Below are 26,097 nucleotides of genomic sequence, written 5' to 3' on the forward strand. Positions count from 1 at the left end.
ATAACTTTTCATGGTGACAAATGGTAACTGCACGTATTGTGGTGACATTTCATAATGTATATAAATATTGAATCACTCTATTATACACCTGAAACCAATATAATATTATTATCAACTATACTTGAATTTTAAAAAAATTAATAGAACATTATATAATCATTAAATTAGTTTTACAGGGACCCAATAGGGAATGTTTGTTCCACTAAGTTTTAAAAAGAATATAGGAAATTATATATATGTGATACATTAAAATAAATAAGAAAGTTATGTATAATATATGTTTTTTATATTATTATTAAAACTGTTTTTAAAAATGTAGAGATAGGAAAAAAGGAGACTCAAAGGACATACCTCAATGTATGAACAATTCTTGCAGAAGACTGGCTTTTCCTTCCTTGACATGCTTTTCTCCCTATTTCAAAATAAGAAAATGCAACGGGGCAAAATATTTCATTAAAAAAGTATATTATTAGTAATATGTTAATAATAAAGTTACCTTTTGCGTGATACGAGTTTACGATAATTTCTATCACTACATAAGTTAAATAAAGCTTTGTTTTCATCCAGAGTTTTAAAATTCAAAAGGGTATGGAAACCTAAGATTCAGTGATCATCAAATCATGATACACTAAATGAGACCTGGGAGGAAAGGTCAGAAACTGTGAGAAATTTTATGTTAGGAGTAAAGAAAACCAAGGAGAGAGATAATATTATGTGTCTGTTAGTAGGGCTAATTAAATGAAACAAAGGGGACTCCAAAGGGATCTTTATAAAATCACTATGGAGATATTCTTGTAAATATATACATTTTTTTTATTACTGAAATAGTGACCGATCCCTGTATTACTATGATTGCTATTCTGCCGTTCAAACACAAACACATTGATAAATAGTATTTTCAGGGTAGTTGAAATGATAGTGGTTTCATTTCAGAATGAACTGAGAAAATTTTTAAAACACTGTATAGTATCAAACCTTTCCAAGTTAATATAAATCCACTCTATCTATCTTATCTATCTATATCTATCTGTCATCTATCTATCTATCTATCTATCTATCTATCTATCTATCTATCATCTATCTATCTATCTATCTATCATCTATCTATCTATCTATCATCTATCTATCTATCTATCTATCATCTATCTATCTATCATCTATCTATCTATCTATCTATCTCTATGCCAGAAGACATAGTACACAGATCCTCACATATCCAAATAAAATACTTACACAAACCAGTTAATTTACACTATCTTTAGCTTTAAGTATCGACGTCTCTAAGTATTTGGCAGCATAGATATAACAAAATATTTCTTCTTGTGATAAAAAGAGGCTTTAAAAAAACAATGGTAAGTACTCTGACTTTTACTCAGCTGACTAATTTGTATTCTGAGTGCTGGGAAGAAGTTTTGCAAAACCTTTGCGGTGGTGGCATTGCCCCGTGGTCTTTCTTCTGTAGATACAATGAAGAGCATTCTGAACGTTAAGAACGAATGAAGTGTGGCTTGCAGGTTTATGAATTTCTCCCTCTCTCTGGGCATGCGTACACTGGATTTGTAATAAGGACGTTAGATACCTGTTGCGAATGAAAGTAGTTTGGGGGAAGGCAAAGAGATACACCATTGGCTAACGCACAAGTAGATGCAGTCTAATGAAATAAAATGTGAAGGGGAACAGAGGACAAAAGCCTTCTGTCTGAGAGACATTTTATTTTCTGCGGGAATAGGCTGTTTACATTTCACTCACCAGTAATGTGTCATGTGGTCACCCCTGACTACACATTACCTCCCTGAACAAAATTCCAGTTCTGTCAGTAAGAGAGGAAGGTAAAGTATATATATATATAGGAACTGCCACACTGCTTCTACGAGGACATCTAAAATGTGGCCCCCAATTCCCGTGATTAATGTGAGTCCACGCTTTTGACCTCTTCTTTGCTCGCCGGCGTGCACAGATTACCGGCAAGGGTGGGGAGGGAGGAGGTGCTAAAATTGAAGATAGCCCATTACTTTATGCAAAAAAGAAGAGAGCTCGGAGTAGAGGACAAACTTTTTTGCCACTAACTTTTAACTCGAAATGTTAGGGCACTTGTGACGAGCACTGGGTGTTGTATCCCCGTGATGAGTCACGAAATCCTCCATGTGAAATGAATACCCTGGACGTTCACTCACTGGAATTTAAACAAAAACTTGGAAGAAAAAAAAATCTTAGGAGGAAAAGATTGTGTACTTGCTCTCAATAAGTCAGGGGCAACTTAACTTCCAGAAACATCTAAACCTTGCTAGGGAGAGGGGGACTCAAAGCAAAACTTAAAACTACAAGCAACAGCAGGACCAGTAGTAGAGGAAGCTTGCTCCGTGGCAAAGTGGCCAGCAGTTCTGTGTTCCCCATAGGATATGGCATTGCGTTTACTATTAAGTATTTTACCCAGGCCCTGGACAGTGGTAACCAGGGAGAAAAGGTGAAAACTATCAGGCTATCTCGAACTTTTCATCAAATTTGAGGTCTAGCTATCTTACTTATATTTAAATGAATAGTGATCCCGAAAGCCAACGGAGGAGATTTAAGTTGCAGTAGAATGACGTAGTAGACTTTACTGACAAAGAACATTTAAGTCTTAAAACGACTTAATTTCGTATATTTCTGTTTTCTTTTGTCTTTCGTGCATGCTAACCTCACATGTATTTAAAACATTTAGAATGCTAATGGGCCTGAGATACACCAATATAAAAATCTGACAAGGCAGCATTTGCCATATTATTCCTTAGCTGATCAAAGCATGAAGATTTCAACTTCTGTTCAGAGTCTTTTTATTTCATGATTATCATCATTATTATCATATTATTATTATTATTGCCATGAGCGTTTCTTATTTTAATGATTTTACTCTGTTTTACAGGAGGGGTTCAAAATGGGACTAACTCTTGAAGGCACAGTATTTTGTCTCGACCCATTAGACAGCAGGTGCTGATGTCAAGAACAAGAGATCCAGATTTGTGTTAAATTTGTTTATATGCATATACATCATTCCTTATTACTTTATGACAGGTAGTATGTGTGTGCCAATATATTTTTTAAGATCTTAACGTTTTGCAAATTATTTTAGTAAAATGTCCTTCGTTATTGATCTAGAACGTTTATTTTAAAAACAACTCACTGTAAAGTAAATCATACTTTTATGTTCCTTTCTGTTTCTCTTGTAGATGAATTTATAATCAGAAAACAAATTATCCAAGTATCTGTCTTGTGTCTGAGTTCTGAATAATTAGCATCTTGAAATTTGTGTTCATTTTCCAGGCGGCTAGTTTATTATTAATTCCCAAAAGCCATACCTTGATGATACCTTTCTAAGTCTTGAGGAGATATACCAATGCCAGACTAAATATGTTCTGTATTCAAACCAATAAGCATGTTACCATGCATTAGACAGGTGGCATTTTATGTATTAAATGTTGTTCATATCATTGGCAAAATGTAAACTTTGAATATAATGCCAGCAGGTCATTTTAAGCAGGTACAATAGCAAAAATATAATTTCCAATAATAATTAAAGCAAATAATTAGAGTATTTATTAGTAAAAGCAAAGTAATAATGTTAGCTATTATTCTCAGTTATACACTAAATCTTTTATTTCATAAATAAGGATAATGGAAAAAAGCAAAAATATGCTCATTACAAAACACTTAAAATTTAATTTCTAATGAGATAAGTTATATTGCTAGACATCTAAACATCATCTGATCTAATATTTTCTTTAAAAAAACATTTGGGATATGTGCTGTCTATGGTTGCAATGTCTGTTACCCACATTTACTTTACCAAATATATTTTTTTCTCACTAAATAATATTATTCTCATATTTTCTCCTTTGATAAACATTTTCTCACCAAATTTTATTTTGTGATGCCCCATTAGTTTTGATACTTTAAAATAAGTAACAGTTATTCTTCATCAATATTATTTAGCAGTTTTAATTTGTCTTTGTTTTTGTTGAAGTCAGAATCTCATTTTTTATAAAGATCAAGTGACTTCTCAGTTTGGAATACATGAACAATAAAATTTTCTTGTACTTAATTCATAATGTGCTGATAAACTCCAACCTTTAAAAATGTTTATTTTATATATACCTTTACCCATTATATAACAGTTTAATTTGTACTCAGTGCAAGAAGAATTAATGATTAAAATTTATAATTTGGTTCATTGCATCATAAGAAAAATAGATTAAATTAATGAAAATGTGAGCTTAGACTAGGGGTAGAACTCAAAAACAGATTTTTCTTTTACTCATGGGAATTTTTATCAATTGCTAAAGGTACATATTCACTAGGAAAAGAAATCAAATATGCTTATGCAATATTATATTTGTATGTATCTTCATAATGTTCTATGGTATATATAAGCCTTCTTATTTGTTTTCTGTTATCTGCTAAGTTGTACCTTAATTAGAGGTTAGTATATGTTTCATAAAGAAGAATCTTTATAATTTTGTTTGTCATATAGTATTTTGGAATTTGTATAATGAGGATGTTTAGAAGCCGTATCAATGGCTTTTTTTTAACAGATAGAATTTGTATTTTTATTGTACTTTAAAAGCTTTATGTAATAGGTATATATTTAGTGGCCATTTATTACCAATGGTAACACAATAGAGTACTATGATGGTATTTGCACACTTAAGATATGTTACTTTACCAATTTTTAATGGTAATCAATTCTGCTACTGGCATGACTAAATAGTACATAATTGGTCATTAATTATGAACATTTATTTCACCAGTGCATTTTTATGAAGATCCAGTTGAAAATTGTATTTCTATGTAAACTCGATGATGTTTGATTTTGCTGAGAATAAATGCTTTTAAATAAATAATTGTATATTTACTCATTAAATAATCTCTGGTTAAGTTAGAAACATTCTGAAGCTAATTACATGACAAAGTTTCCAGGTCAAAAAATGAAGCCCAAGAGTGGAAGGAAGGAAGGGAGGGAGCAAGGAAGGAAGGAAGGCAGGGAGGGAGGGAGGAAGGAAAGGAGTGAGGAAGGGAGGAAGGGAAGGAAAAGAATTAATGAACTTTACCTTTAACTTCATTTCTTACAGCCCACACACATTTTAGCTTTATAAGCAAATATCATTCAGTTGTGAAAACAGTGGACTTGATCCTGCTGGTGAGAGAGGTCATAATTTGGTTCCTTTCACTAGAAGCGTCTGGTGCAATAACTGTGTTATGTAAGTATCTCTTTTCAAAATTGAGAGCCTTTTTAGCCTAGTAATAATACAAAGGGTTTCTTGGTAGGTAGTCTTTAAAAAGTGGGCTTGATAAAAAGATTTGAGTGGTGGCTTATTGGAGTATCATGAACCTTAAAAACAAAATATTAAGTATTTTTAAGATTCACAGGACTTACATGTATGTTCTTTGCACACCAATGAACAATTCATTTATTACTCACTTTATGTGATAACATATAGTATGTGGATAAGAGAACATCTAGTAAGTTTGCTTAATAGATTTAACTTTGTTTACTTAACATTGTTAAATTGAAGATGACCGGGTTCCTGACTTCGGTTAGTTTATTATCATAAAGGAAAAGTAAGGCAATATACGAATTAATAGGTGAAAACCAATATGTTCTAAAGTACCATGTGAACCAAAAACTTCCCAGAAGACATTTATATTTAACTATGTTTAAATGTGGGTACCTAGCATTGGCTAGTGTCTACAATGTTAGATATCCACTGTGAGACTGTCAAGACAGTCCAATGGCAGTAATTTTCTCTTCTTATTTCTTTTATTTGGGATTTGGATTTTTTTTTTTTTCAAAAAATTTTGGTCACATTATGGGAATTTATTTTTCAGATAGAATTTCTGATAGATTTTGCATTGTTGCATTTCTGAATGTTTTTTTTTACTCTTTTTGATGTTACTTAACCATGAAAAAAAACTAGCTGCTAATATTTTTCTGTTCCAGTGTTTCCATATATAGTTCCAAATTCAATATTTATTCATGATTTTGGATTTCAACCTCTGTTAAATTAGTTGGAGAATCTTGGACTCAATTTTGACAACTAAATCTCAGACTCCACCTAAACTACACCCTTTCGAGTTGTCTGGCGCACTACTGAGATCGGCATGGCGGGTATTGCCTCAGATCCCCATATCTCATGCAGGAAAGGCCTAACTTGTGTCCTCTCCTTCCTAGATAAGCTCAGATACATTTCTCAAGAACTTCCTCCTTCAATGTCCATCTCATAAATGGGACAAAACCTTAATTCTTATATACTTGTTCCATGTCTTGATCTTATATTGTTAAGGACCAACTGTAACCCACTTCTAGAAATTCCTCAGGTAAAACTTATTTTCTCTGGATTCATCCAAAGTGACTTTCCTTACTCTTATAAGGAGACCACCTAAAATAATTTATGGTCTTCTATGTCCTTCCTTTTGAGTAAACTTTTATGAAATATGGATATTATTTAAATAGTAGAAGACATTACATTTCTCTGGATTCATTTCCTTCCACTTTGGTTCATGGATTCTAAGACAGTACTTCCTAAATCATCATTAAATAATATGCAAAATATGGCATACCTAAGGAGTTGAGTTTAAAGTCTCATTTCGAATTTTGCTGACATTACATGATAAATTGAAATAGCAGAATTTCTATGTCATTAACAGTGGGTTCTGTGTCACTTAATAGTCCACCATAACTGTATAACTAAAAATTTGGAAAAATTTACTTTATTTCCCTTTCCTGCATTTTTGGCGTTCATTCAGTTGCATACTCAAAATTCATCAGGTCAGACTTTTCCAGTTTACATACAAGTCTATAGGCACTTCTCAATATGCATTTAAGCCTTTTAAATATTGCTGTTTTCATTAAAGAAAACTTGGCCAGAAGCTGTAGGAGTTACCTTCTTAAAAGGGATGCTCCAGTACTCAATACCTAATTAAGTTCTTTATTAGAGGACATTCTGATATCCCATAGCATTTTCTTGGTAATTTGTCCTTTATTGAATTATCATTAATATATTTTGCAAAAATATATAAAATACTGTCTTGGAAAATCTTTTAAAAATATTTTAATAACGTTTTTTTTTAACTTTTCTATTTATTCTCCAAAAATCTTGAAGTTTGCTTTGACATTTTTATATCCTATGGTGCCAAGCACATTTGTCCATAAGCATTCAGTAAAAGTTGAATGCTTCTTCAGCATGCTTCTTGCTAATGATGTGAGCTAAAATTTCTTACGCTCTCTGTGAGAGAAAAGAACAACATGCCTTCCAAGTGAATATTAGAAGATAATCACTTTGTTCTCGCTGATGAAATCTTTACCATGATTTCAACTTTTATCTCACTGCAGCAATAATTTGCTAAATAAAGATCTTGACAATTCTCTAAGAGCATCTACAACCACTATAGAATCATAGACTAAGGAAATTTGGCCCAACTGAGGGAGGGAAAACGAATGGTTACTGGGTTTTCAAAGGGGCTGTGAAGATTTAAAGATGAATATTACATAATTAAGAGACATTGCTTATATTGAAAGGAATGGAGAACTGTATTTGTTGAGCATGTGTATTAACTCCTACTGTATCTTTCCTTGAATCCCATATTGTGGTCACACAGTTCTCATTGGTTTTAAATATTTTTAAGCTCATTTATTTGTCCTTAATTTTTATTGTCTCTTACTTCAAATGACATTTCACAAGAACATGTTGGGGCCCTTCCCAGTTGACTACTCCCTCCTCTCTGTCTGGCCAGGCTGCTGTGTTCTAGTCTGTTCCAAAGGTCACTTGTTCCAGTTGAAATAGCTGTCTGGATGGCCTGGAAATAATCCAGAGACTGGTTCTTTCCTGCAAAGAAAGCAAAGAAAGATGTTTGTTTCTTGGCTACATTTTGAAAGGAAAAAAATAAAAGAATTTTGTGACTAAGTCTACTAAGCTGAGAAAAAATTAATATAACTCTGGGACAGCTTTAAAATTGTTATTTTTCAATGCTTTGTATCATTTTGCCTTTTTATATAATTTTTAAAATCACTTTACTATCAAAGTCATTAAATAATTGGTATTAGGAAGCTAAGTATATATAAGAAGTGTGGGCTGAGGAATTTTGGCCAAGATTCAGCATATACTGATTTCTCTCACAAATGCAAAGACACACTCATGCTTCATTTAGCTATTCAGTTCTTCATTTATTTTATTCTTGGTATCTGCTTTAATTGAAAAAAAAAAGCAGCTTAGGTTGTGCTAGACAGTACAGGGAACGGGAGGAGACAGGTAATGAAGGGATAGTCATAAATATTCAGAGATATCAGCTAACCCACACTTGGCCAAGTGGCTGTGCACAGATATTTCACCTGTTCATTTTTCAGACAATTTGGACCATTTTCAGGCTAGAGAGTGATAAGTATGATGCAATTATGCAACAAGCTGTTTCTACAGTGATTCCTCTTTAATTTCCTTTAATTCTCTGGTAATGCCTGCAGTTTTCATCTTTTCGACATAAAAGGAATTAAAGGAAAATACCTGAAAATAAGCTGACCAATTGTTTCATTACTTCCTGCCATCTGTGGCAATTGGAAAAATAAATATTACTTAGAATCACTTGAGTTTGAAAATTTCTAAACCATAGCTTATTTGAATGTTTGAGTAGTTTTTAATAAGATTACTTAAACTACTTGCTCTAGAACATCTCAATCTGATCTCTGATCACTGAACTAGGATTTTAAACTTAATACTGTGATGTTACAGTTATGGTTATAGCTCTGATCGGAGCTGTGACTTCGGGAGGGTCATTTAATGGGGTTCATGAAGTTCATGAACATTAGCTATTCTTGGCATAAAAAAGGAACAAAGTCCTCCAAACTAACCAAAAAATGTCACAGAAACCACATATTTCATCTTTTATTTACATACTAGTCTTAATAAATATTGAACCAATGTCTCCTAGGTAAATAGTGCATCTGGCTGGCAACAGTGTCATAAAAGGGGACAACAGAGACCACAGAACTGTCCCAGCCTTTGTATCTGTTTATAATCTCTAAATTCGTATATAGAATTCTGTCCTTTTAATAAAGTTGGGTGCAAGGCAAAAGCATGATTCTAAGATTCTCTACTTTCTCAACCTTTCTTACTCCTAGGGACACACTGAAAGATCTCAGCACGTAGTTGCACTGGAGAAATAGGCCTATGGTTCTCTTCAAAAATATTAATGGCTTGCCAAATTTTCAGGGTAACTTCAAGATAAATGATGCATGTCTCAAAGGAATTCGGGGACTCTCTTCTTTCCAAGTAAACATTAAACTTTGAAAACACCAGCAAAGAAATGTTGAAATGTATATAAGATACTACTATACTGAAATATCAAAACACAGGTATTTTAAATATGTTTACATGAAGAGAAACATTTAAATTCACAGAGAATTTGTTATCCTTCTGGATTTTATAGGAATTGCTTGTATGTGCTTAGGTTTTATAATGAAGATTTATATGTGAGAATGTGAATATTAGAATACTTTCTTGACATACATTCAAGTAAAACTTGCCTTTGACATATGAACTATACTCTTTTATGTAGTTTTTTGGTGAAGTTTTTTTTTCTTTTTTTCCTGTACCTATGAAGAAAAGAAAATGCAAAAAAAGTAAAAATCCCTAGCGTGCCTGTTAAATCTTCCAAAGGTAGCAATTGTATTTCTCATCACTCCGAATCCTTCCTTAAGCCTTAATCATAGAGCTGAAACGAGAGAAAACAGCTGTCCTTGAAAACCACAAGGGGCTCGAGTATTTCTTCCTGCTATGCAAATTGATCAAATCTGTACAACCGTTGGAAGATAATCTACTGAAAATTCTAATGCAGGACCTCCTTCTTAGCAAACAGTCGATTTTTTTCAGAAAGAAGCAATCGAGAATGTCTATCTGATCAAATAAAATTAATTAGAAAGCTTGTAGACCTAAAACAAAGTCAGTGAGACCATGGAAAGCGCATGAGTCATACGACCTAGTTGAGTTTATTTAGAACACACACACACTCACAGAACTTTGGGATTCCATCAAAACCAGATTGTTTCCCGCACTGTTCCCCAACTAAAAATGAGAAGGTCAAAGCAAAATTAGACAAAAATGTCCCCAAAAGCAATGCATGAATATTGCCTAACAACTAACAAAACGAAATACATGGAAAAGTAAAGGGAACACCATGTTTTATCATTATGAATTTTACATGTTCAAGTGTTTTTTTTTAATCTCACATAATATTTAATATTGACTTGCATGTAACACCACTTATCTATTTCTTCAACAACTATGAGGAAACTTGCTATATAGCTAGTTCATTTTTCGGACATAAAATGAGACCATGTAACTAAGACTTAAAGGACACAGAGAACTATTTTGGAATGTGCTTGCTCTTGAGAAAGGCCAAGCGAGATTAAAATAAATGCGTTAATTGATTATTGTTCTGCAGGAGAATGAGCGATTTCAAGCAGAGAGAAACTTCGTTCTGTTTCAAAAGGTCAGCTGTGATGGTATTTAAGAGGAAAACTGAAGTCACATTTTTAATACTTAAGACAGATGCTTTATGTTAAAAGGCCTCTCTGATGAGGTCCTTTAGTGCTGACTGGAGTCTATTCTCCTGGGTGGATATAGATTGGAAGAAAAAAAAAAAGTTATTGTCCTTCACTGATCCTTTCATGGCCCATAACTGCACATAGTCTGAAGGAACAATTGAAATTTCTGCCCCCAACTTTTATCTTCCCTCTCTGCTTCCTTTCCAGCAAGAGAGATACATCCACATAGACATACAGAGCTGAAGTTTCTAGAAATGTGATCCTGAATTTGGTTTAAGGCAATTATTAAAGTAGGTTAGGGTACTCGATGAAAATTTTAGAGGTGTTTTAGAGATATAGTTCTTTTTCTTTCATTTCCTAAAAGCTAAAACATCAAAAGAAAATGGTATAAATAATGAATATATATTGGCAAGAATAATGTTTACTTGTGACTGCCAAAATTTCAGATTACTGATACAAATTGTGGTATGTCTATGTGGCCAGAAAGATTATTGTGAGATGCACAGTCTTTTCCATCCAGCACTCATCATAGAATATTTTTTGGTATATGTGAAACCACAAGTACATCAGTGGGAACTTACTTGTATGGAAACACTGTAGTCAAACCACTAATCATGGCAGCCAGATTTCCCAGAATAAAGCAGTTGCTTTAGAAATTATGCCAACTACTTGGGTTAAAAATACGGTTTCAAAAATTGCAGATCAGCATAATATGGAGAAGTTATTAGCAAACTGCAGAAATGTGGTTCTAAAGCAGACAGTGTTGAACAGCAATTTCATAATGAGTTTTATTTTTCTTACAGTTAGGGTCTTAAACAAAGAACAGTTGCAAACCCTGTCTGGCATACCTTCAGTCAAGCTGGGGTTTGCCTCTAAATAGCTCTATTCTGCCTAAATGAGTTTTAGTCACAGAATATGTCTTTTTCCTATAGGACATAGGGCACCATGTTAACATTTTTTTCTCATTTAAACTACATAATTATTCAGATGTTTTTATAAGTTATTTTTGGCTTTACTACCTGACACTTCGTACTAGTTGTGAATTAATATGAATTAGAGCCAGGGCAATTATAAATATAAAACAATGTGATTTCCATTAATATTCCAATATTCGAGACAGACTCAGGATGAAAGGCAGACAGGCCCACTATGGTTAAGCTTTTGTAAGAACTTCAAATTTCAAAACAACAACCACAAAGAATACAATGAAGCTATATACATTCGTAAAACATGCTTGCTGTTTGCCGAGTTTATAAAACAAATTCACAAAATGAGTTTCTATTTCTTAATTTTCATGTATATTTCTTAATGCTGCAAAATGCCAATTTGTTATACATAAAATTCTTTCAATTAGCTTGCCTATACAAATGATGACCCTCTATAATTTCGCTCTCTATATGGTACTATTGAGAAAAAACTTTATCCAGTATTTTCCATCGAGTTAATTCTCTAGAGCAGAAATCATCTACCAGTTCTGTGATAAAAGGATCAGTCACAATCAACTGTTCTAGCTTAGGGTTTTCACAGCGTACATGAAATGGTACGGATAATTGATGGAAGTTTCTGATTACTATTTCCCAACTCTGTTCCAATAGATGTGAAAGTGTCACAAAATAAGTGGGTTTCTATATGAAGACTGTAAAATCCAAAGGTGGTAGATATTCTCCCATTGAAATAGTTCAAATATCAAATCATGTAATATATTTTGGATTATGTAGTGTTATATTTTTAATTTTTTTTGACTTATTGACACCATGTCTTAAAGAATATTCCTCTGGTTGCTAGTTGCAACTTTGGTTCTAACTTCTTTTTATAGAAAAAATTACATTTAAGCATAAAGATAATATTAATGGTGTGTTGAGTTTCCCAAAATAACTGTTGTTAAAGTATTCAGAAGTGGACTTTGAAACATCTTAGGATTAATGATTCTCAGAAAAAAAATAGTACATAAAGCTAAAGATTCGGCTATTCGTGATGATATCTGCCTCTTCCTAACTAGAATTTCCATATTAAATAAAACTTGGTTAAAATCCAAAATACTGAAAATACCAATTGCAGGCAAGGATGTAGCACAGCAGGAACTCTCATCCATTGCTGGTGAGACTATAAAATAGTGCAGCAACTTTGGAAGATGGTTTTCAGTTTCTTGCAAAACAAAATATAGTCTTACCATTGAATTCAGCAACTACTCTCATAAATATTTATCCGACTGATTTGAAAACATGTCTACACAAAAACCTGTATGTGTATGTTTATTGCAACTTTATTCACTATTGCTAAAAACTAGAAGCAACCAAAATATCCTTCAGTGGGATCCTGAAACAGGAAAAAAAGACACTGGGTAAAAACTAAGGAAATCTGAAAAATCTGTGGCCTTTAGTTAATAATAATGCATCAGTATTATTTCCTTAATTGTAACAAATCCAAAATACGTTAATCATGGGGCCACTGGTGTGCAGTAAGCGGGAATTCCCTGTTCTGTATTTGTGATTTTTCTGTAGATCTTAAAACTGTTCTGAATTTAAAAGTTTACTTAAAAAAATATTAAGAGCTCCTTGAGATATGTGGTAACCGATATGTTTGCTGGCTAAGTTTTTATCAATATAACACTCGAAATGTTAAAAAAGCAAAATATAGATATAAGAAGAAATTAACTGTAGAAGTGCCAGTTTTTTCTAGACCTAGCAACAAAAAGAAAGGCCTGTTAAGCCTAAAAAAGGCTAGAATGCATCAGAAATAAAAGAAGTGATGATACTCAAACCAGCATTGGGTGTGCATTAATGTTACAGGAACTCAATAGAAACACTAGATTTTTTTTTTTTGAGTTGTAGAAATGTCACAAATGACATTTTCCAATGCCATTTCAAAGACCCTGTTTAATTCTTTTTAAGGGCTGGTGTCTGTCAAAGGTAAATAAAGACCCTTGGGGGGATGAAAAAATAGTAAGGTATTTAATATACTTAAGTCCATGCAGAAGGAAAGACCTAGACATGGTTGTATGGCCATAGATTAAAATGCAAATAAACAAACAAAAAAACCTCCACAAAACAATGAAAATAAATGAATATAATCTCATTCATTCACAGCAAATACCACGTACATACCTTGAGTAGAACAATTATTTTGATGAAAAAAATATGAAAGTGCAAACTTAATGCATTATATTAACCTTTAGAAAGATTTTAATCCAGTGGGAGATACGAGCTGTTCATGGTGAACAACTCAAAGGGAATGAATGTAATAGTCATAGAAAGGGTGTTGAGTCAGGTCACAGCGACTTCTGTTCGTAGATGGTACCGAGTAAAGCGACGCCGGCCAAGATGTGCTGTGCCGACAAGTGACCCCCACGTTATCAGGGCTGAACAAAGTTTATTTCTCACTCACACTGCATGTCATTACAAAATGCGGCAGTTCTGTTCCAAGGCGGATCTCTTCCAGGCTAAAGAGGCTGTCCCTAACTGCAGCACTACCGATCTTGTGGTAAAGAGAAAAGAGGCATGACGAGTCATTTGCTGACTCAACACTTCTGCCGGCAGCGGCACACATCGCTTATGCTCAGAAGTGAATACATATTACTTCACTGGCCAAGCAAGTACATGACTCCTCCCGAGCTCCTCAGGAGAGAAACGACTAGGAGGGAAACAAAAGTTTACAAGCATCAATATAATCCATGATACTTATTAAATGTCTCTAATGTTTATTGATTTTGTGACCTAGGAAAACAAATAACAATATCTTTAAACCTCAGTCTGCTCACCTATAAAATATGAATTGTATTTAGTCATGGAGTTAAGAATGAAATGAATATGCTAAGCATCTAAATTAGATAGGAGCTTAAATGACAGCTGCTATTATAAATGCCCCATGAATGTGGAAGTACTATTAGGGCAATGAGAGTCTTATGCTTCCAATAAGTCTTAGGTAAAAAAAAACAAGAATAAGAATAAAGCATGAAGGAAATTAATATAAAAGGGCTTAACCTTGTATTTCTTTAACTTTTTTATATATCATCAAATGACTTAATAACAAAAATTGTTTTGATATATCGTTTCAGAATAATTTCCTTGTGACTGCCTCATAAAATGTTCTGCAATTTTGAGCCGCCTGTTTGCTCCATACTATATCTTTAGCGAAAGTGAGATTCAATCTTTCCAGGATTGGACGTCCAGAACTAAATAAATCATAACAAGACCTATGTAATTGAAAACAGGAATGTTGGTCTATTGGAGGGCTTACCCCTGCAATAGTGGCCATTGGCATGGCTTTTGCAGTGGGTCTGTGTCTGCCAGAAGCCTTTGCGCTGTGCATGGCTACAGAACCAAGAGTCCCACAAAGTATAATCCAGTTTGCTTTACTGGGAAGCCAAAAAACTATGTGCTTTTTCTATGGTTTGAAATTTATCCCAAGGAAAAATTCAAACCAAAACCAAAATTGGCTAAAATTCTTAGGAAATATGAGTACTTGGGCAACACAGATATGCTGAATTGTAAATGGCTGCTGACAAAGTGTCTGTCCAACTCTGCTTCATTCAACATGGTAGACATGGAGTAGGAAGTAATTATATATTGCTTAAACGCAATGTCCTTATCTTTCTTCCTCTTAAAAATTTGAATACACGGTTTCCATGACTCTAAACTCTTCTAATAGTTTCTTTTTTCACAAGTACCAATTCTTGCTCTTTCACTAATAAATCTCTTCTCACATTTTGATAGTTTCACTTCTACTTGGATGTTGTTAAATCCTTACATTTAGTATTCTTTTATGTGGTATCTTCTGCCTTTCCATCTAACCATTAAGTGCTTGCTAACAGCTACTATAAAGTATGCTTTTTAATGACCTTCGACTATAAATAGAATGTATTAATAAGCATGTGTTTTGCTAATGAACTCTCTCATCTGCCTGTTCATTATTTTTCTTTGTTTTACTGCTCATATCTACAAAATTACATTTTTTTCTCAAAAGATATTATGGTCTGAGAGTTGCCTCAGAAATATTTGATCAATTTTAAACAAGGAAATAAGACCATTTAAAAATATTTCGAAGTCAGTTGATGTGGGACCTTGCTAATAAAGGCACAATTTAAATTTGTATTTGTCCTACGTAATTCTCTAAAAATGTGTATTTGAGATACTCCCAGGGTTGAAACCACTGAGTTGCTCTCCTTGCATGAAGTCAGAATAGGGTTCAGACACTTCTAGTGAAAATGTGGAATTTGGGTAAGGAAGAATTCTCAAGAGGAAACTTGAGAGTTACTAATGGATGGATTACCCAGAATGAAAGATCTGGGGTAAACAATTCCAAACTGGGCTTCAGATCAGAGAAATACAAGAGGATGAATACAGGAGAGGCTGCTGAATTTGGGAAGCTTGAGCTGTAACTTAACAGGGATCTCATGAGCATTCACAGCAGGAGAGAAGATAAGCAGGGTAGTAGCTTTTTTACATGTGGATGAGACTACCGTGGAAAGATCCCATTTTTCCACAGTCCTAGGAAGAAAGTATGGTCCAAGGCTTATGTCAGTTCCAAGAATCAGCACCTAGGGAAAGACCTATAGTTTGGAAAGTAAGACATTGGGAGGTGAGAGTCAGATTGACAAGGGAAATTTTGCTTTATCTTTTAAATATGTGCTAAAGTAATTAAGATATAATAATGTCCTAAGACGTGTTCCCTAGGAAAAACACTCTGAGATGGATATTTGCAGACGGGTGGCTCACTAGGAATTGCTCTTGGTGATGACACCCATCCAGGAGTGAGAGAAGCCTGACAGGGCAGAAGGCCATGTTGAACTGTGATGCACAATGGCTTCAGCTATCCAGCAGGGAGCTCTGGGGCTAAATGACCCTTCAGAGAAACTCCGAATTAAGAAATGGGTGCTGTACCCTCTCGTGGATTAGTAATTAGATGCAGTTTACTTCAGAGAATTGCAGTTACTTTGGGTGAGGCCTCACCCTTTGGCCAAAAGTGATTCCTGGGGAAGGACTCAGCTATGAGCCATTAGAAAGCAATGATTCTGGCCATTGGGAACAATAGTGCCTTGGGTACATCCTAACAGAGGGATGTGGGTATCTCATTTGGAAATAGTTCCTCCATGATTTTGGTCAGTCTTTGTTTCATAAAAAAAAAAAAAAAAAAGTACAGGAGAAAGATTAGTGGAAAAAAGAAAAAAGAAAAAACCTAGAGTTCCCACCACTGCAGCTATTTAGGAAGCAAATGATGGTTGTTAACATGCAATACGAAAATCTTCACATGCTCAAGCCCATAGCTCTATCCAAATGCCATAAACCCAGATATCCTTACTCCTGATTTGCTGTCTCTGACCAACCAACCAATTCACTCACTACTGCTTATGAATTTGTTTATATTAATTACTACAGGACAGCTCCCTTCATAAAGTGGATGACTAAGTGCATTATCAACCATCTGCCCATTTTGAGGATTTTCCATCATGACTGTCTTGCTGGGCAGTAGAATGGAAAAGCATCTATTCTGCACACCGAAACATATACCATTTAACTGGGTCTCGGTTAGTCTTTTCTAGCACAGCACCTCCGATAAAGACTATTCTTTGATTCAATTTAGTGTAGGACCATCGATCCTGCATCTGTTGGCTCATTAAGGACAGAACTAATTGCTGCTATTCCCACCCTTCATTCACTTGGAATTTAATATTTATTGTTTTTGATTTACTATTTTGCCTAGAGAAAAGGAGGGTATAGTTTAAATGGGTTCCATTTCATTTACTCCACTGTAATATCTCTGACCCTACAGACCAAGGAATAAATTGGGGTTTTTTTGTCTAATAATAAGCACATTCATTCAAATTCTAAATTTATGTACCAGAGAACTGACCAAAAACCCAATTGACCTATTGCAAGTTGAACTTTGGCCAGGAATTCATTAATCAACAAGCTCCAAACACTCTCACCCTGATCGAGGGTCTATGATGATGTCTTGTGTCCAGCTGTATTCAAAACATTTCCCTTCCTCAGTGTACAATTGCTCAAATAATTGGCCATAGATTCTTTGGAGGAAAGTCTAGGCATATCATTACCATATACATTTGATGTACTGTTGCAGGGAGAATCCTTATTCCTGCAGATTTGATCTCTCCTTCCATCAATGGGTTCTGGCTCTCAAAACTTGCTCAATTCCCATATTTGACAAAGGATTGTGGAATTTTATTGGGAAATCTGGCCTTGGTCTTCTGATGATCCATTCTTGATTTTTTGTTATTACATAGTTAGAGCAGCATTACATATCTAGAAATATAGGCTGAGTCGTATTTTTCTTAGCTGACCACAGACCATATATCTATAGATTGAATTACTCTTATCTGAACATCTACAATGCCCATAAGGATGCCATATTCTGTTACCATCTCTGTTGCTTCTTACAGGCCAAGGACCTCTGCCTGTCAGACCAAACTTGTTGCTTATTACAATAATTGCAGTACTTTTCTTCTGATTGTTAGATGCCTCCACTTGAACTCTATTTGGAATCTTTCCATCCCCATTGCTATCTATAAGGCAAGTTCTATATGAACACCATCTATCTTCAACCTGAAGAGTTCAGCCACTGTTGATCTTGGCAGCAGTGCTGGTGCTCCTCTCACAAGTATAGTACCTATCACTCTGATAAATGGAGCTTACTTTGGGTGATTTGGAAAGATGTAGCTGGTGGCTTTTCTAGCTTTATGTAGAGTATCTATTCTAGCAGTACTTCTCTGAGTCTTTTTTAAAAACTTATTTCACCATCTTCTGCAGAAGATGTTTTGTCATTTTCATTTCAGAAACCAGCTCCTCAGTATATTTGAACTGTCTTTCCAGGCTACAAAATCCTATAGCAAAGGAGAATGCTCCCACATCAATAAATTATCACTTATCCAAATTTGTAATTTCTTTCCTTTGGTTCCAAAATGGTCTAATTTCTGCTGATACACAGTTTCTGAAGCATCTTGGGGGTGTAATTTCCTTCCTTCCTAGGAGGCTCAGAACTTCCTTTGCCAAATTATGTTGTGACTTTACTCTAGTTTTGGGTCTGGTGGCCCAGGGGATAGATGGGTGTAGATTCCCAAGAAGGGATATATATTGTCTTGCTGGTTTAAGACTCCTGTGGCTTCTAAAAACAAATGAAGAGTACAAACCCCTAACAGGGAAAATGGGGACTTTTTTTGAAGGGTTCAAGGTGACCTGATCACTCAAGTTGGGGAATGCATTTATTCATGTGTTCAATTCCATGTTTCCTATCTCCATTTCTTCCCAATCTTAGAGCCCTAATTCTGGGTAATAGGCTTCCAGATTTGAGCACCCAATCTTTTCTGGAGCCAGCCTCCCCTTTGCAACCTGAATCTTATACTCAGTGTTTTTTTTTTTTTTTTCTTCCCTCCAGAATGAGATGAGTCTCTTCACATCGTGCTAACACATTCTGGCTTTCAGAGTTTGTCTTTAATTGTCGACTAATCACCTTTAGTCAACCATGTTTTTCTTTTGTCTTTTTCCTATTCTATCCAATGCCCAACCAACAGCCATCCAATTCCATAGTCTTTATAAATATTACATTCTCTAAACCCTTAAATACCTGCATTGTTGCATCTAACAGTGTATTCCTTTCCACGGGTATCCTTTCCATTTGATCACTTTCATCAATTGTACTGCTGCTCTGTTCAAGGCTACATCAGTATTCAACCCATCAGCAGCAATTGGTCCTGACTGTCAGTTTGCCAGAAGTGATCTTGCTCCAAATTATCATGTTAAAGTTTGCCTTTTAGGATCATACTCTGTATTAACTATCATAGGTCACTTTCATGAAGAAATAGACTCTGTGTTGGAAATCTGCAATAACAATATCTGTAAAGGAATGAGGGAAGTAGGATTAGGCAGAGGTAGAAATTGCAATGCAATACAGTTGTAACAAAGACCTCAGATAATCCCACAGGGAACTCTGTAGCTGGAATAGCTTTTCAGAAATGTCTAAATAAATTTGAGAGAATCTGTACTTCCTGTTTAGATTCACCATTGGATATAGACTTCCCTGAGGATAAAGTGTAATCTTAGGTGAGGTAGTGCCCGGGCAGAAAGTGATTCCTAGGCTGTGACCCCTCAGGGGGGACAACACTACCAACATTTGTGAGAACGAATACCCCAAATCCCATGGTGTTATCTGAGAGGGAAGGGAACACCATCCAGCATTAATCTCAAACACTTCATGATGGTATGCCTCTCTATGCTTGATTTGTGTAACAAAAATTATCTCACACAGCTATAAACTTTTAACGATATCCTATTATAATATAATGTTTCCAATGTCCAGTTCTGGTAGGCAGATTTTTAAAAGGGTCCCCAATATTTCCAATCTTTAGTGCACATGCCCTGTATAATACCCTCCCCTTGATTTGGGCAGGGCCAGTGGATATAATGGGGTATCACTCCCTTGATTACATTACTATTCAATTGACTTTGAGTTAACCAAAAGGAAGAGATTATCTCAGGTGGGTCTAGCATAGTCAGGTGAGCCCAATAAAAGAAAACGAAGCTTTGGAGAGATACTCTGCTACTGACCACTAAGAAGCAGCAAACTCCCAAGCTGTTCGGGGGCGACCGGTAATGGAAGGCTTCTAGTTGGTAGAGAATCCTGACTGACAGCTAACAAGAAACTGGGACAACAATCATACAACCACAAGGTAATGCATTCTCCCAACACCTGAATAAGATTGAGAGGACCTTGAGTCCCAGATAAGGTAGCAGTTCCAGCTAACAGTTTGACTTCAGCCTTGTAGACACTAAGCCATGCCTGGACTTCTGACCTACAGAAACGCTGAGATAAGAAGTAGGTGTCATTTCGAGTCTCTAGGTTTGTGGTACTTTCCTATGCAAGCCCTGATAACTAATAACCAACATTTGAGAAACTCTACAACTTGACCTCGACTTATCTATCCAGTGGTATTTCTCAAGATAAGCCAAAATGAAAACATTGTATAAGTATCTTCCAGCTTCCCTCATTTTGCCCCTAAACATATGGTTCTCATTTCTGCATCTGTATTTGTTCCCATGATGTTGTCTTCTATGTGGAATTCTCTCCTCATTCACTCTGCTTATCTAAATCCTACACATTCTTCAACACCCAAGGGCTACATCTTCTATACGGCATTTAATCTGCATTTTATCTTTTAAGGTACATATAGGCTCTAATTCATTATATGGCGAATACATACATCCAAGTAAACCCAGTCTGCCTTCTAAGTCTATTTCAAAATGTGACCAAAGTTTGGAGAGAGGAAGATTCTGTGTCCTCCTTTCCCCAACTACCCTGTTGATCCCAGTTCAACTTTGACACTTTAAGGACAAGGTGACTACTGAAATGGATGGATATACTCTCTAGAATGGGGTTCAAAGGAAGAACTGGCTTTGGGGGACTGGAAAGGCTTTATAAATTATTTATTCTAAAAATTCCATTATACAGACAATGAAAGTGAAGCACGAGGAATTTAAGGGCACAATGTCTCAAAGCTGAATTAGAATAGAGAACTAATATCTCCCAGTTTCCAATTTAGTACATTTATCACCAGCAAAAAAGCTAGGAGTTTTAAAAAAAAGAAAAAAACCACTCGATCCGTGGTTTTCTAGCTCATAATGATTAACTTGATCTATCATGGGTGATGGTATAATATTATATTATAGTAGGATATAATTAATAGGATCATATCACAGGCAGTGGGCTCTAAGAATCTAAATCTTGAGTTTGAACCCTGTCTCCGCCACTGGTGAGCTGTATGATATAGGGGATTTATTTAAACTCTCTGTGCCTCAGTTTTATATCTAATCTAGTCATAATAAAACTTATTACTTCCTAGGGGCTCTGTCATGATAAAAATTGGTTCAATTACTTTTATTTTTATTTTTACTATCTTGAAAAAAATAAGTATTGTTGCACTAAAACTTGTCCTGAAAATATATTGGAAGTATTGTGCCACAGTTTTAGATTGAGGAAGAAGCTCTGTTCCAGATGTCTAAGAGACATAAGAGACTTCAGTCCTCAAGTGGGGAATAAACAGTAAAACAGAGAGACAGACATTCACAGAATGGGAACAAATTAGAATAACTGGTAAACGTGCTGGAGAGAGTGCTAGTTATGCTGACGGTTCCATTCTTATTCATAGTATTTTTGCAGATTCTTCCCAATTGTCCCTTATAGTGCTTCAGAATTACTTCTAGATTTTACCTTTTTAATCAGGTTTCCACCTCTGAGTTTTTTTTAAATCAAATTATATGAATTTCAAAAAAAACAGAACTTGAGAGTCCTTAGTTGTAACCCACTGATCCTTGATATTCTACCATTGGCAATTCATTTCTTTCTCTAGAATTCATTATTTTAAGTAAAATAATTCTGTTCTACAAATAAAAATGCAATTCTCAGCACCTAATTTGAGTGAATTTACTTGGTCACTCTCCCAGTGAAAGAAACAATATTAAATGAGAAAGAAGGAGGGAAAGATTTGGAAAAAAAGATATGACATATGAAGAAGAGAGAACGGGGTTTGTTGACAAACTCATAAAATTTTGTAAATGTCGAGCAGTGTTGTATTAGTCACTGTACTGCAGGTTTATAGTTTTAAAGTAGTCAATATTTTTAGTGTATCTAAAAATATTTAACTGAGATACCAGTGTTACTGTAAACACATGGAACAAGATGAACAGAAATTCTTTGGCTTGACTCTAGATTTGTATGTTGTGTCCAAGCACTATAGAGGAACAGCGAGTTTCTCAATGAAACTTGTAAACATTTTCAATTTTGATTTGGGTAGAAATTATTGATGCACTTTGTACAATTCAATAAAGAATGTTCTAGGAAGTTCTGGGTAATTTAATAGATCAGGCAACCCCAGATCCCCTATATTTACCTGATAAAGAATGTACGTGACTAGTTTACAAATTTTCCTCAGGGGTCTGGTTAAGGAGATAGTCTTCTGGTCATAACTCCCACATCAGTTTGATGTGACAGTTTGGGAAAGTTACTCAACCTCTTCATGCCTTTCATTTTCTTAAAAAAAAAAAAGGATGGTAAATCTCTGCTTATTTAGTTGAGAGAGAAGATGATGATGAGTTGGAAGTAGAATAATGGATGAATAATGGATGACAAAGCACTCAAAGTGTAAAGAACTATAAAATACAAGGAATTGCCTTTGGTTACAAAAGAATCAAGAAGACTCAAACAGAATGTTTCATTAATAAACATGGACCTGATCTTTATGAACACTAAATTTTGCTTCAAGTAAAATGAAAATCTGTATGGAAATTTTTAAAATGTACACAATAATATAATTGTCACTCATTGGAAGAAGAGCAATGATTTTGCCTTTTTGGTGGGAACAGATAAAATGTGCTTATTATCAAAACAGTCCTTTAGGTTTTCTGTGGTTATCTGGAGAAACTAGAGAGTGCATTGCTTTCCTTCCAGCCGACTTCACACATTTAATCATTACCAATACTTGCTGGCCTGACGTGAAACTGGACACTCTCATATCAAAAGATGAGATTTGAGAAGGAAGGAGAAAAGAAAAACAAGTCTCTAAATAACTCGTTGCCTATAATATATTCAACAGCTGGGTTTTCTTATTCTGGTAATTTCTCTCTAATCACATGGATCACAATTTGAAGATAGTGTATGGATCACAATGTGATGGTAATTTCTTATAAGGAGAAGTACAGGGTTGTTGTGTTTTTTTAATCAGGACAATTTATTTTTTCTACTCTTTCCTTGCGTGACGTGACCACAGACTGAACCTGTCACTGAAATTGTGCTGTTTCCACTTTGGCTTATTCCCTGATGTGAAATGATATCATGTTTCCGTTGTTTCTGGATAAACTCAAACACAAGCTAAACCTCAACATGTCTTGTGGCTTTGATCTAAGCCTCTGTCTATGGTTTATAAGCCTCGGAAAGTGCTATTGTAAAATATCTGCAAACTGTCTATTTCTTACAAAACTGTTGAGTTTTATTGGAGTGAATCTGGGGATTTTCGTGCCTCAATCAATCTCTGCTTTTCCAGATGCCTGACATGAAAGAGAGATAGGCTGCCTAACATATAAATGAAAAAACCTTTCGTTATGAAATAGATTTTCCCTTACGACCTCTAATTTAATATTTTCTTTCCTGGAAGTAATGCCCTGTGGGCCTGTAGTTGTTATGATTTTTGTTTGTTCTTCCTCTATCTCAACATCACTGACACTTGTTCAAACGGCTTAACAGCTGATTTTTTAAATCTAATTGATCAAAAATTAAACAACAAGAAAAAATAACCACAGGTTCAAATTTAATCAAATCACTTGTTTTATATAGTCCTTATCTGATATTAAAGTTAAATAGGTTGACGGAGTGCTTGGGTGGCTCAACCGGTTAAGCATCTGACTTTTGGTTTTGTCTCAGGTCATGACCTCAGGGTGGTGAGGTTGAGCCCCACATTGGGCCCTTTGCTCAGCACATGCCTGAGATTCCCTGTCTCCCTCTCCCTCAGCCCCTCTCCTGCCAAATAAATAAATAAACCTCTTTCTTTTAAGTTAAATAGGTTGAAACGAATTCCAAAAAGCAGATTTAATCAACTGTGTGTAGTGGACATGCAATTTTCTGAGAACAGATTTTCTGTTAAGAAAGAGTTAACATGAGTGGTCACTCAATTCTACTTCCTTTCTGCCCCTAGTCAGCTCTGGGCCATATTACAGAGAGCAACTCAAATCCCAAGAGACACGACAAATATTACCCGTCAAGTCTTTCAGAAAGTCTTCCCTACTTGTGTGCTCCCTCCTTATCTCCACCCCAGTTACTCCCTCTGCGATGCTAGTCATACGTAATAACTAGTTCTCATGTATCATTTATATAGAAATATGTTTGCATTTTTCCTGTCTTGTCTTCACCCAGCCTAATAGACACCCAAACACTACAGGGCTATGTGCTACTTGGAACAGGCCCTACCTTTTAGTCTTGTATCTCAGTGATGAATAAACAGATATGTGAAGGGATTTTTGTTAACAGTACAGGTAACAGCCCCTTAAGTTTTCAGTAAAAGCTAAAGTTGAACAAAAGTTCTAAGCAATTAAAATATTAAAAAGTGTTATGGAAAGTATTTCTTGTGACCTAATCATCTTCTCCTCTTCCTTACCGAGAAGATTTTTGTTCAAACAACATACCCAACTGAAATTACGTCCTCATACTCCTTTGCAACTATTATATGACATTTGCGGTCAAATCTATATTATTCCTTGATGTAAAGGGAAAGAGTCAGTTGGATAATCTTCTTGCCTTTCCCTCTTCTCCACCTTGGAATGCAGGCATGATGTCTAGATGTGCAACAGCTGGTTTTCACTGCACAAATTAAAACGGCATACTAAGGAAAACAGAGAAAACATATCAGACCCACTTTTACGACATGGTGTCCCCCTCATACCGATCCTGAAATATTTACCTCTGAATTTCTTATTATAGAAGGAAAAATAATTAAACAGTAGATTCAACTTTCTGATGCATAGAACCAAACCTACTTCTAAATAACAAAAATGTATATTTAAAAAAAAACTAAACTGTACGGTCTTAAAATGACAGCCCTATAACTTGCATTTCTGTCTCTTCATATATCATTACTTGAATTATCCTCCCTGGAAGGAAAAGAATAAAATCTTTTTTTTTTTTTTCGGTTAGCAGAGCTCCTGGCAAGCAAGTTTAAGAACACAAATGAAAAATTAGCTTCTTTCTTTTTATAAAATGAGTGTAGAGAATAATCGAACTATCCGTGTAAAAAAGCTGCTTACTAAGCAGTTATTCGCACTTGCATTTTCTGTGTCGAGTTTACTTTGATGTGAAGTTTCTTAACAAAGCTACCTGAATTTGTCCAGTGAAAAGTCTCACATCTCTTGGAAAACCAATGCTGAGTGGCTGAGATTTAGAAACCAACCAAGAATCACATAAAATTGTCCTTTGTATTTTAAATGTAAATATTTTTCTCTTTGATTAAAAGAAAATTTCCTGTCAGGTACCTCGGTGGCTCAGTCGGTTAACTGTCAGACTCCTGATAGCAGCTCAGGTCTTGATCTCAGGGTTGTGAGTTCGAACCCTATGTTGGGCTCCACGCTGGGCGGGAGCCTACTTTAAAAAAAAAAAATCCTGTAATTGCTGAACAGTTAAAAACTTTAAAGCAGTTAATGAATTTATAGGAAAAAAGTTAGCTACTTTGCACAAATTTTGCAATTTTATAAATTATATTTCTTCTTATTAACAAGGGTTTATAGTCTCTTAGATAAAATTGGAATGGATTTTGGATTAAAATGGATTCATAATGTCATTGAATGTATTTATCCCCTTGGTGTTTCTTTTCTTCAGAGAAATTAGAAACACTTTGTCTATAACCAAACATTAGTTTTCCAGGTTAGCTCTGATTTCAATAATACTTAGAGGTCATGTACCCTGATTTCTTTTTTTAATCATTAAATTCTTTGCTCCAAAACTCTCCCTGTGGGCTGTTGTTATTTTGAAATAAAATA

General features: G+C 34.9%; 1 protein-coding gene and 1 long non-coding RNA gene across 15 annotated transcripts in view; both read left to right on the forward strand.

Moving 5' to 3' along the window:
- GULP1 (GULP PTB domain containing engulfment adaptor 1) overlaps positions 1 to 3,377 on the forward strand; it is a 247,233-nt gene extending 243,856 nt beyond the window's left edge. For all 14 annotated transcript variants that reach the window (XM_087861957.1, XM_087861955.1, XM_087861951.1 and 11 more), the window contains one exon: positions 2,903 to 3,377. In XM_087861957.1, coding sequence (XP_087718083.1) covers positions 2,903 to 2,974 — 72 coding nt within the window. In that variant the 3' untranslated portion in view covers positions 2,975 to 3,377. The remainder of the gene's footprint in view (positions 1 to 2,902) is intronic.
- A 1,677-nt stretch (positions 3,378 to 5,054) lies between these two features.
- LOC123798126 (uncharacterized) overlaps positions 5,055 to 26,097 on the forward strand; it is a 32,674-nt gene continuing 11,631 nt past the window's right edge. The window contains exon 1 of the long non-coding RNA XR_006781179.2: positions 5,055 to 5,234. This is a non-coding gene — a long non-coding RNA (uncharacterized LOC123798126). The remainder of the gene's footprint in view (positions 5,235 to 26,097) is intronic.

Source organism: Ursus americanus, chromosome 1 (assembly GCF_024610735.1).
Source record: "Ursus americanus isolate L20-20 chromosome 1, mUrsAme1.1.p, whole genome shotgun sequence".
Classification (NCBI taxonomy): Eukaryota; Metazoa; Chordata; class Mammalia; order Carnivora; family Ursidae; genus Ursus; species Ursus americanus.